The sequence below is a fragment of the Centropristis striata genome, chromosome 16 (assembly GCF_030273125.1).
Source record: "Centropristis striata isolate RG_2023a ecotype Rhode Island chromosome 16, C.striata_1.0, whole genome shotgun sequence".
Lineage (NCBI taxonomy): Eukaryota > Metazoa > Chordata > Actinopteri > Perciformes > Serranidae > Centropristis > Centropristis striata.
In genome coordinates, this window is record NC_081532.1 from 12,147,720 (window position 1) to 12,160,154 (window position 12,435).

The 12,435-nt window shown below is 40.1% G+C and overlaps 1 protein-coding gene across 2 annotated transcripts; it reads left to right on the forward strand.

Annotated features, from left to right (window-relative positions):
• Positions 1 to 3,569: 3,569 nt before the first annotated feature.
• cdc25b (cell division cycle 25B) lies at positions 3,570 to 12,072 on the forward strand. Of its 2 annotated transcripts, none has more exons than XM_059353918.1 (15): positions 3,570 to 4,108; positions 4,241 to 4,323; positions 4,831 to 4,882; positions 6,109 to 6,150; positions 6,330 to 6,363; positions 6,740 to 6,877; positions 7,362 to 7,481; positions 7,578 to 7,712; positions 7,913 to 7,990; positions 8,301 to 8,492; positions 9,065 to 9,169; positions 9,258 to 9,320; positions 9,414 to 9,512; positions 9,774 to 10,019; positions 10,959 to 12,072. In XM_059353918.1, exons 1-15 carry the CDS (start codon positions 3,894 to 3,896, stop codon positions 11,097 to 11,099), a joined length of 1,743 nt encoding a protein of 580 aa, XP_059209901.1. In that variant the 5' UTR covers positions 3,570 to 3,893; the 3' UTR covers positions 11,100 to 12,072. The 2 variants fall into 2 exon arrangements, with proteins under 2 accessions (XP_059209901.1, XP_059209902.1); XM_059353919.1 differs by having other exon boundaries at positions 9,065 to 9,144; positions 9,260 to 9,320.
• The last annotated feature ends 363 nt before the right edge of the window (positions 12,073 to 12,435 follow it).

Consider the following 12,435-nt stretch of genomic DNA (forward strand, 5'->3'; position numbering starts at 1 on the left):
TGATCACATTAGTTTTGGTTTCTCCTGAGAGTTTAAGTTACATGAGGGTCTAAAAGCAGCTTCAGACGTTTGTTGTCTGTGTTGACAACAAGAAAAAATATCACTATAGTGAGACCCTCAATACTTGTCTGTCGAGAAAGTAGAAAGTAGAAAGTAGAGATGGCAGTTGTTCAATTTTCACAAAGCATCTGCAGCTCCTTCAGTATAACATAAGTCACCTTGGGAATAATGTTTCACAACTACAAAACTACAGCGGGCAGGTAGTGTGTGAATGTGTGTGTGGGTGTAAAACGCTCCCTTCCTTGTAGCTACACCCTCTACTCACAGCTGTAAATAGAGGGTTTGAAAACGGCTTAGATTGTTGAGCTTTGAGGCCATTGGTGGGGAAGAATCCTTTATGGGTGTCCCAATTACAGGTTACCACAACCCAACACAACAAACTGCCTGCAGATAGCCACACTCTGCGTGCTCAACTCATACTGCAAGAGAAACCGAGATAAAGTTGGTTTTATGGATACAATTGCACAGTGCAGTAATAAACTTTGTCCATGGAGCACTTTTATATGAGCATTTACAAACGTTTAGGTTATTAATTCCACCAACTTTCTGTGTGAAGGTTGTTTTGGGTGCGTAGTAAAACTACTGGTCTCTCTGATTTAAAGGAAGGGAGTTCTAGCTTTATTTAAAAGTAAAACACATTCTTTTTATTTTCATGTATCATGCACGTTTAGGTTTTGTTTTGTTTTTTTGTCCCAGGCAGCCATTGAGGTTGTAAGAAGGACAGGGCAAGTAAAAAGAATTTCAGAGAAAATAATCAGTCAACAGATAAAACAATACTGGAATTAGTATCAGTAGTGTTATTAAGGCTTCAAATGTTGTTCTTTCAACCAACAGTCCCAAGATGTTCTGTTTACTGTTAAAACAGAGAAACGGAAAATTCTCACATTGAGAAACATTTTTGCTCAATTAAATCATTAATCCATTATCAATAGCCAGAGGTATCAAATTTGTCTATTTTATTTCCTTTTGCAAGATGAACTCTGTGAAATATATTTCAAAAATATAACAAAGTTTGCCCAGAATGCCTTTATAAATCATATACTAATGACTCATCTGACTTATGGACAGAGAATACAAAGCACTAAAGTAATCAAAATCCAACTAAATAATCTTGGATACCTGCTTGTATTTTATGGCTGCATCAGTAGCTTTACATCAACAGATTGTGAACCTTGCCTCCTTGTTATCGACATTTGCTGGTGTGAGCTTGTGTAAAGAGGAAATTGGTTGGCATCGGGGTGTCAGTGCAGGTTTTGTGGGAACAGAAGGTGTCGGGAGGTTTGCGGAGGTTTTATTCAGGGTGAGTCTGAATAAAACAGTCTCTCTCTTCCCCCTCTCGTCTCTCTTCTTTTCAGATGTGGGGTGGGGAGCCTTGAGTCAGGGTCTACAGGGAAGTTCATTAAACTTCATTTACATTCGTGATGCAAATCACACAGATACTTTATCCGAACAAAGACCGTTCCAGTGAACAGTGGTTTTCCCACAAGCCAAAGGTCAGCACCCCCCGTGATTACAGCTCCAGGTTAGCTAAAAATGATACTGAAAGAGCTTCTCGTTGGAATACTAAAGCACTGTTGTTGTGCTAAAATGGGTGCTGCCTGCCTGATAAGGTATCAGATTCTGAATTGCTGCACATTCAGCATTGTAAATACAACCAGAATATGTGGATGAGAAACCTGGACTTCTGGTGGAAGAATTTAAAAATAAAGGGTGGAGGAAGAGTTGGAGAACCACAAACACTAAGCTAATCTAATAAACCTCGGTGCTTTTACTGCTAACAACTGTCCGGTTATGTCAGTTGGATTGCCTCATCAGGTCTGGTTGAACAAGTTACCTGCAGGTGTGTATCTGTTGGTCAGCAATGTTTGACTTTACAAAGTTTTAGCCCCTGTTTGCAAAGTAAACTGTGTTTTAAACTTTCAAAATGGAGATCTGAAGAGAAAGCCTGTGGTGACACAACAGGACATGAGGGCCTAATATAGAAGACATTACATGTGTTGAGACCAGCAAGAGCCTGAACCAATGTAATTACTTTTTTGTTACTCATTTATTACCACAAATACACTGAAAATAAGCTTCCTGAATAACATTAAAAAATGCAAAATTGCTTCTTCATATAACCATATTCCATGTTTTAGATTATTGCATGAGACATATGGGTGTATGAAGAAGCAAGCCATGCAATTTAAGAGATTGCTTCTCCATATAACCATAAATCCCATGCTTAAAAATAAATGGATACTGGAAGAAGTGGTATGCTATTGTTTATTTCTGTTTTTTAGCTTTAGTCTTACTGCTTCTTGGACTTAAGTTGCATTTTTTTTCACCTCAGAGTCAGGAAGTGACATTTGATGTAGGAAAATATAACTAAAACCACTTACTCATAAAGCAACTCAATAAACCACACACTTACACATCCAAGCACATTCAGAAACAGCGAGCAGCATTTATCACAGTTGGAAAACATATTCTCCCAATTTCCATACTGTCTTTCACAATTATAAACATTCATAAACTTTAACATGATTTTGAAAAATGTTTAAACAGAAGAATGTGTGCACTGGTGAAACAGAAACTGCATAAAGGAAGTTCTCATCCTGTTGCATCAGTGAAATACTGATTTGTCTGAGTCACTTTGTGTGGGATGTGTATGAATTTGGCTTGACTTACCGGTATGTGTGCACACAGTCGGGTCACAATGTGCTACCAAAATGTGGCAAAGATGAGAGCCTATGTAAGATCTATCTATCCTGGGTACCTGTATAGGCTTTATGTATTTTTTTATATTCAAGTGCTGTCTAATCTTTATTTACAATGATCTTTGATTTCCCTTTCACATTTTTAAGTTTGAAACAAGTCAAAGAAAAGTTATGCAAAACTTGCTTTATATTTTCATCAGAAGCTACATTTATTTCACAAATTTAAAGTAGCCTAATCCATCTATTTCTCTATTTTTCTATATCATAAGAATTATGTTTTATTAAATGCTGTATCTGATTTCAGCTTGCATGCATGGACCTCCTTTTAGATAAATGACAATTGTGTTTATTTGTGAATTGATACCCTGTCTTTATTTGTGAATATACAGACTTGCAAGGCAGCCATTTTGTAATTCGAGAGAGATTTTTTTGCAAAGCTTTGTCCTATTTTTTCTCTTATTTTCCCAAATCTTCTATCAGCAACCAAATCAATCTGACTCCATAAACTAGAATAAAAAATATCATAAAAGCTGGTATATTTATCTGCAAATATATACTATTTTTATGCATGCATTGATAAAACATAAGAATCCATAGTTGAGAATCTGAGAACAAAAGATATCTGAGTAGAAAGATGATTTTTTTTTTTTTAAAGGATTGTGTCACATCCTCCTTGCTCTCCCTCATCCGGTGAGAAGACAACAGCGGTGGGTCGTTCCGTGCTCTGATTGGTCAACTCGATGTAGCAACTGCGCTGATTGGCTGACAGATTGGCGCTCCTGAGCTGCTATTTTGAACATAAATACAAGTAGCTCCAGTCTCTTTTTCTCAGAAACCAGAGGCTGTCAGAGAGGGAGTACGCTGTGCTGCAGCTCTCTGACACTAGCAACAACTATGTGGCTTTAGCAATTTAGCAGGACCAAATCAAAGTTTTACTCCACACGGAACATCCGAGACACTCCCAGCCGGTGTTTAGGATCGTTATGATTTCTTAAATTGTTGCTAGCTGACTGGTTAGCTCTCCGGGTTAGCTTGAAGTTTGGACCGTCTTGCTAATTTCCCACCCGAAATTCAAACTACCACAAAGCAATACAGTCTTAAGGATTTATACGCTGCACATTTGGACAACTAAACATGGAGTCGGTTAATGCTTTTGGCTGCACCAGTCCTGTGAACAGCGTTTCGAAGAACAGGCCCGACTGCATCCCCGGGCTTTCCTCTCTCTCTCTGCCGGAACTGAGCACAAAGACCCCGCACTGCAGGAACCTGTTCTCCCCTGGACCCGCCACTGTGCTGTCTCCTGTCACCAATTTGGCTCTGGACATGGACAATTTAGCTGTACTCGGAAGGTATTATTATTAAAGTTTAATGCATTATTTCGTCTACTTGTGTACACTGACTGTTGCTGCTGTGTTTTCTTGCCAAAGTATGTTTTGTCTCTCCACATTACTGATTTCCCTGTTCATATTTTTCCCACACAGCCATTGTGATACCCCGAAAAGAAGGAAGCATGCACCCCTTGAGAAGATTCCCTCCTTTGCTTCTGACGTCTCATCTGATGCTGGTGAGACCCCCTAAAAATCTATTGTCTGTGCTAATTGATGCTATTACGAGTAATGCCTGAGGGCCTCATATACATATATTGTGTCTCATTTCCATTATGTGCTTATAATGTATTCATGACAGTATTGTCAGTGGTTAATTTTTAGTACAAGCAATTCATTTCTGACTATTCTAATATTTTCCCCCCATTATGAGGATTTGCTTGTGACTTGTCTCTTGGAGTGTTGGTTGCATAAAACAAGCTATTTGTAAGTGTCACTTAAGGTAATTGTGGTGGGTTTTTTTTTTCACTGTCATGATAGATTAATCATCAGTGATAAATCAAATTTACTTGCAACCCATACACACAGTCAATAGGGTAACACCAAATCCAAAATTCTTGTTAAAGTGGTTGAGAAGGCGAAAAATCACCAGCCACAGTTCTTGTCCATCGGCATTGCTAGAGTGAGTTTAGCACCTGATGAAGCTTATGATTTTATTGATCCGTGACACAAAGCTCTTCTCACAGGCCTCGGCATGGATCTCCCCAGCCCCATGGATTCTATTGAAATGGAGGACACGTAAGTTGCACTGTCCTCGTCATGTCTGTTCTAATCAATCAGCCTGAGTTGTGCCCCTCTGCTAACCCAACACCACCACCCCCTCCACCTCCACCCTGCGCTTGGGTTCAGCTGAGCCAAGCGCTATTTCTCATCCACAGGATTATTGTTTCTTCCGTTGGCTTTAAGATGACAGCATCACTCGTTTTTTTTTTCCTAAGAAGATTATCTGATAGGGACACATGAGATTAACTTTCTTTAAGTTATTCAGTGAAAAAGACAGACGGATCTGTACACTAGCTTAAAATATGCAGGTCTGCTTTGTTATCTTAACCAGTTCGTCATCATATCTTCAGTTTTCTAATCTTGGGTGGCCCTTTTTTCGTAATTCTGAGTTGGGTGACTCTCTGCAGACATCTGCTGCTGTCTGATGTGTGACTTCCTTTACAGCAGCATTTGGTCCTCAAGACCTCATTCACCCCCTGTACAGCTGCTTGGTTGCTAGGAGTTTTCCAGGTTGGGGGAGGACATGCCCTGCGCTTGGGTTTAATGATAGCCCACCCCCTCTGGGTTTTGGCACACTCTTCCTATGCACTGTTATTTCAATAGGATAGGGGGGCTGGAGTTTTTTCTGCGTCAGGGCCATTGAAATGAGGGCACCCCAGAGAACCACTGCCCTCCCTTCTCCGGGTCTGCATTGAATGGGACACGCTCTCTCCTCGACAAACAAAAGGCTCTTGCAGAAAAGGGGTTGGCGGTGCTGGCTCCAGCAGGCATATGGTAGATTAGCTGATCTCTGCATCCCTTCTCCTGCCCTCCCTCCCCCCATCACACTGAGCTCTCCTCTCATTTAGCATACAGGTGGGCATTACTCCAATGCAAAGACCACCTCTTGGCTCCATGCATTCACCCAACTTCCTCTAGTCCAACCGTTCCTCTCGCTTTCTCAATAGAGCTCCAGATTCTTTGTCTTTGTAGTTTAGGAGCACAAGGTGTTCTTCGACAGCAGATGGAGGCCTTTCAGCCTCTTTCCTCTGCAGGTTTTTTATAAAGACATGTTACTTTTCATCATGACAACAATAATTTGTTGATAATTGATTAGTTAAAGACATAAAAGTGGGCTCTAAATATTCCCCTTTTTTTTCTAATCGATTTTTGTCATTAGTTGCAGCCTTACTTATCTTTCTTGTATGATATTGGCTTATTATCTTTTCAACTAATCTTGAATTTCATGTTTTGTGTTTCAGATTTGAAAGGGCCATTCAACAGTCGAGCAGAATCATGAACGAGTAAGTTGCTATCTAGTCAATAACCTGAAATCATTAACTGGTCTTTAGTTGTTGCCTCAGCATTTAAACAGTATCGCTCTCCAAGAGGGTTTTTACTTCTTGAACTGTAACAGCCTCTCTGCCTTATAATTTGATTTGTATTGACCATATTTCCTTTCTCTCTCTTCTTTCAATTATAGAAGGATGCCAATTCGAAGAATCAACTCATTGCCGGTAAGCAGATGTGTCATGTTTTTGTTATAGCCATACATGTCTTATTTCAATTAGTCGTTTTTTTGGCAGATGTTCAAGGCTGACAGATGCTGAAATAATTTGGCAGTCCCATGCCAAAATATTCCTCTAGAGGACTTAAAAAGACAATAAAACACAAAAGGGCTCGCAAAGGGAGTTTTAAATTAACCCAAGTAGCCTTTTTATTGCCTCACAGTAAAATAAACATTGGGCCATACAGCTGTGTTTAGTTAACAAGAATTTGTCTTGAGGGTATTTTTTCATTTCTAATGAGTTTAAAACATCCTCCAGTTTAAACCTACAACAGGATGGCTTGTTTGCAGTTGCTGAGTCTCTGCCTACTCTTCTCCCCCCTCAGCTCCAGCTCCAGAGTTTCAGCCCATCTATGAAGGGACCAGAAACGGATCCCCACCGCTACGGAATATTCGGACAACAACCCTCCCAAATGGCCACATCCTCTGCCTCTCAATATGACAACAAGGAGAACATGCCGGAGGTTAGTTGTGTCTTTGCTACAACATGTCACTAAGAAGCTTCATTGTTAAATTGACTGTTTGCTGTTTAGATACAATAGAAACTATAGAACTTGTATAATGCTTAGAAAGCTGACTTGTTGCCACGGAGATGGCATTGCATCATTTGTCTCAAAATGTAGGTCAATCCTTTGATTTTATTATGCCAGTCAAAGTAAATATTAGAATAACGTTGATGTCATTATCAGCAGTTTAAAAGGAGATTAACCTCAACTAAGGACAAGATATATTTTTCCTTCTGTAAATTTGTGGTGGAACAGGTAAATGCCCACATAATTATTAATGACTAATCAGTTCCTGAGCTAATTAGTCGGCATAGATGATACATTTAGTGAAGGGTTTAATTTTCTTGGACATGATCTGTAAAATTGAGAGAATTCAGTGCTGTGAAATGCCTCACAAAAAGTGTTGAGCACTGACTCAAATGTTCCTCTTTTCTATTTTTAGGAGGGCTTTGAATTCAAGAAGCCCACCAAGCCGGTGTCACGGTGCCGGGTGCGCTCCTTCAACGGCGGTCATTCAAAGGACGCGTTTGCCCGCCGTCCCAGCTCAGCACCAGCCCTCATGGTAAGGGAACATGTGAGGAATCTGTGTCCATCTTTTGTGCACAAACCTTGTTTTAGAAAGATGCTAACACCCTCTTTTCCATCTTCCCTTGTCCAGTTTTCTTCACCTCCCTCAGTCCAGCAGCTTGACTTCTTTGACACCAGCCCCATGTTCCTCAGACGTTCTTCCACCACCTCGGCTCACAGCGACGAGGACGACGGCTTCCTGGACGTACTGGACGACAACATGGAGGTGAGACACTGACATCCAGTAAAAATGATGTATAAGTAAAAATGATTTCTCAACTGACTCTAGCAGTAAAAACATAAATACTGAAACCTTTTATGAGTCGCTGTAGAGTTAAGATCCCACTTGATACACATGATTTCTCTGCTATTATCTGTTACTAGATTGTCAATACCAACTCTAAAAATGTGTCTTGTCACCTACAGAACGACTCTGGGATGCCGATGGGAATGGCCAGCTTACTCACTGCCCCACTGGTGGCTGACACTTCAGCAGAAGACTCTGTAAGTTTATCTACAAAGAACAAATCTCTGTGCTCACTTTATTTTAGATGTGAATAATTACTGAGACTCCATCAGCAGTTTCAAACATTTAATTGCATGATTTGATTTATTGTGTTGCCAATGCCACATGTCGTATCAAGCTGATCTAGAAGCTGAAATGTTGTACTATTGAAACTGTTGAAATGTACTTTTACCAGTAGTATGGCCTATTTGTTTGGTGCTAAACCAAAGTTCAAACATAATGTTTCATCTTTGTCCTGAAGATGTCTTCTCTGAATTATTGACCTTAATTTTTTTTTGTCTCCTTCAGCCTGTGATTCGCTGCCGGCCGCGGAGCCTGTTCCGCTCCCCCTCCATGCCCGGTCCGGTCTCGTCCCGTCCCTCCGTGAAGCGGCCCGACTGCCCCAGAGACGAAAACACGCCGGTCAGAGTGAAGAGACGACGCAGCCTGGCAGGAACACAGGTCACCACCCTGGAACAAAACCCAGAATCCCCAAGAATGGTGAGTCCTCACTGACGAACACTGATGATCTCATTCACACCAGGCAAAGTCGTTGTGGTTCCTGGTATCATGTTTTCAATGGTTTAATGAGGCAGGTATTGAGTTTATAGAAATCGGGTTATTTTGACAACACCGACAAGAAGAAAGGAAATATCATCATCCTCTGTTTCATGACGACCAAGTATTAGCTTTTAAATGCTTCTACCCGTATGGAGATTATGGTTTCTAAAAGTTCTCATATGGACTTGCATCTGAAAACATTTATGCCAGTACCTATAGATCTCGATCTGTCTGTTTTTATAGGTAAATTTTGACCAATGAATAGAATAGCTCAAATGTTTGACTCAAAACTATTTTCTGACTCTGGGCTGCTAGTTCTTACCTGGAGAACTGATCGATTGCTGTTGCTTTTAGACTGTAGAAAGTGATCCGTTTAGACAAAAACACAGGTCTTACCATCTGTTACCTCCTTAGTGGAAGGAGAGAAATGCCTTCTGAGGCATCAGACAATCTCAAATTACCTCATTTTCTCCTTGACTGCCTCCTTAAATCGTTCCCTCGTCTCCTTCCAGAGCTGCTCACTGCTCCAGAGGTCCAAGTCCTTCTGCCAGACAGACATTGAAAAGCTGCTGGACGGCGAGGGCGGTTCTAATGAGCTAATAGGAGATTTCACCAAGGTAAGGAAGTTACCTACTACTGTCTCACTCTGTTGACATAAAGGTGTGAAGTTACTCGTCTAATCCGATTTCTTCCTTTGTCTTTCAGCCTTTTGTACTGCCCACAGTGGACGGCAAACATCAAGACCTCAAGTACATTACCCCAGAAACGGTGAGTAGAGAGAACTATGTTGATTTCTCTGGCTTAGTATTTATAAACATGAAGCAAACTATATAATTTAATATTGTTTTGTGTGGTCCTCAGATGGTGGCAGCTCTGTCCGGACAATTTAATCATCTAGTCGAGAGAGTCATCGTCATGGACTGCCGCTACCCTTACGAGTTTGAGGGGGGACACATCAAGGTGAGCAAACATCTCCAAACGTGTTTCAAAGCATAAATGATACATATACATTTTGAGAAAATGGTTGTAAGATCTCTGTTTTGGCACTGCAGATTACTGAGAGCAATATAAATACTTCAGTTTGATACTACTGTGTTTTTTAATAAAATTATGGTGTGGTTAGACCTTTAGTCTGCATTTATGTCCATTTCAGAGTTGTAACAAGTTAAAAGTTCTTATACTTCATGAATTAAGTGGTTGGGTTTGTCTTTCTTGTCTCAGGAAGCCCTGAACCTGCACCAGGAGGACCAGGTGGAGGATTACCTCCTCAAAACGCCCATCGTTCCGTCCTGCCCGGACAAACGCGTCGTCATCATCTTCCACTGCGAGTTCTCGTCGGAGCGCGGCCCTCGAATGTCCCGATTCGTCAGGGAGCGAGACCGCGCCCTGAACGAGTATCCAAACCTCCACTACCCAGAGCTCTACATCCTCAAGGGCGGATACAAAGATTTCTTCCCTCATTTCCAGGTCAGTTTGGCTTTTGGTTCCTCTTAAGATGACATTTCATGCATTACTTTGTAAAGGCATAAAAAAAGTACTTAAAACATGGTGCCTTGATAGTTTGGTAGTATGGATAGTGGCTTTGTCTGCCACTTGAGCTTCAACAGAAACCAGCTATCTCATCACATGGTCCACTCAGAAGCTGTTTGGGAGATCTGTCACTGATTTTTAATTTTTTGGAATCCACAATTATTGTCAGTGAACTTAAGGTGGCTTTATACAGGCTGAGTTTGGAGCTGTTTGAATAATTCATGTAGATGCTCCCATATCCTGCCTAAAGGCCTTAAGCACCAACACATAATGTGCAACAGCTAAAAAGCAAGAGCAAAAGTAAGATTGCAGCCTTCCAATATGAGGAAAAATTAGGTACTTTCATTGCATACAACCCAGGTATTGGCATATAAACACATTTCAGCCCCAGGAAATAACTGTTACAAGTAATTGATACTCTGTGTTGGATGCTCCCAATCCAGTATTTCATGGACAGCTGCAAAGATTAAAGCATTAGTAGTCAACTATTTATTTATATATATATATATATATATATATCCATCCATCCCTAAATAATTTATTTCCAATGTAAACTACACTGATCGATATTTTTCACCATTTCCTGACATGTAGACATGATGTGTTGTAGAACAAATTATCTATTGAAGATTATTGATAGATTAATCGAAAAATAATCATTAGCTGGACCCCTGTTTAATTGATCACAGATCTTGTCCCTCCATGAAAGTTTAAAAAAAAAAAAAAAAAAACAACTCGTAGGGGGACCTTAAGTTAAGATGATTTTTCTTTTTAAATAATCACTGACAAATGGCCATTTAGTGTTTGATAATAAAATTCTTCAAAAGTCTTGATAGCCTCAGTACTTTGAACTCATCTGGTTCTCTTCCTGCGCAGTCACAATGTGAACCTCAGTCCTACCGGCCCATGCACCACGAGGACTTCAAGGAGGACCTGAGGAAGTTTCGCCTCAAGAGTCGCACCTGGGCTGGGGAGCGCAGCAAGAGAGACATGTACAGCCGACTGAAGAAGCTGTGAGCGCCTCCTCGTCCTCCTTAAACTCCCTCTAAAACACACTGCCTCCCCCCCCCAAACAACTCCTCTCAGAGCCCGAGGCCTCGTCCCAACAACGAGGAAATGACTTTTGGGATTGCACCAACAGAAGGAGATTTTATCAATTCCCAAAAAGTTTCATTTAACGATAGCAAAAGTTAGTTATTTATGCAAATTTAAAGAGGGAAAAGACTTGACACGATGAACGCTTGACAGCAGCTGCTGTGGTGCAGTGAACAGATTTTATTAAGAAGCAATGTGATCGTTTTTAAAACCACTTGGACCTACTGCCCGTTTTACCTTTTTCATTATGCTTGCATTCGCAGCACAAATCACTGCCAGATTGCAATAATACAAACCAAACCACACTGCCAAGTCTGAAGTTTGTCTTTCAGTCTTCTCACTGGATATTTTTGTTTATTTTACATTTTTCATGTCCCACCTTATTTAAGCACTTAATTTAAATACCCTGAAATGGTGAGGTGCTTTTTTTTTTTTTAAAAAAAATACTGCTTTTGTATAGTTGTTTTTTTTTTTTTTTAATGAATTGTGTTTATCCCCATTTAGAAGTATGCCTTTCTCTAGGCGTCCCAAAATGCAAATTTGATATTTTAATGACAACTTGTACAGTCTTGGATTAATGCAGAGCTTTGTTTTTCTCCTTCCTGATCAGTTGCAATACTTTTTTTTTTTCTTGGTCAGAAGATACCAAAGCAAACAAACTACCTGTTAACTTTGCAGTGAGATTTTTCTGATGCTGCAGGTCAGCGAGTGTGAGGATTTTTGATCTAACGAAAAAAACATTTTCTTTGCTTTGATTCCTTTTACTTTTCAAAGATAACATGTCTTCCCCTCTGCAGAGCTAATGATGTCAGTTTATAATGAATGGGGTGGTTTGAATATTTTGGTACAGGCTCGTCGGGGAGCTGCTGAAATAAAGAGCCAATGTGTGTTCAAATGTGATGTTCAGTATCTTTTTATTTCTCCAAATTCTCAGTTGTGTTTTCTTGCTGTGAATGAATGAGCCCTGACCTTGAAAATTCTCACGCTATGGACAAGAAGATGCCATGTTTCTGCACAGATACTTGAATGGCTATTTGAATTGATCCCTTACTAAAAGATTAGAAACCTCTTTGGGCAAAAGCTTACTTTAAGAATGCAACAAATTATACTAATTTGATGTCTAAACACAAGCAGCTGTGCCCTTAAAGTGGGTAATCTAAACTGGACAATTTATCTTATCAAAAAAAAAATAAGGACATGAGACCAATATCAAATGGCTAAAATCTTAAAATTAATATAATTGAAATTCTCTAGCCCT

Coding starts and splice junctions, on each gene's coding strand:
- cdc25b (XM_059353918.1), top strand. CDS start 3,894: ATGGAGTCGGTTAATGCTTTTGGCTGCACCAGTCCTGTGAACAGCGTT. Junction 6,151..6,329: donor TCGAGCAGAATCATGAACGA/GTAAGTTGCTAT, acceptor TTTCAATTATAG/AAGGATGCCAATTCGAAGAA. Junction 6,878..7,361: donor ACAAGGAGAACATGCCGGAG/GTTAGTTGTGTC, acceptor TTCTATTTTTAG/GAGGGCTTTGAATTCAAGAA.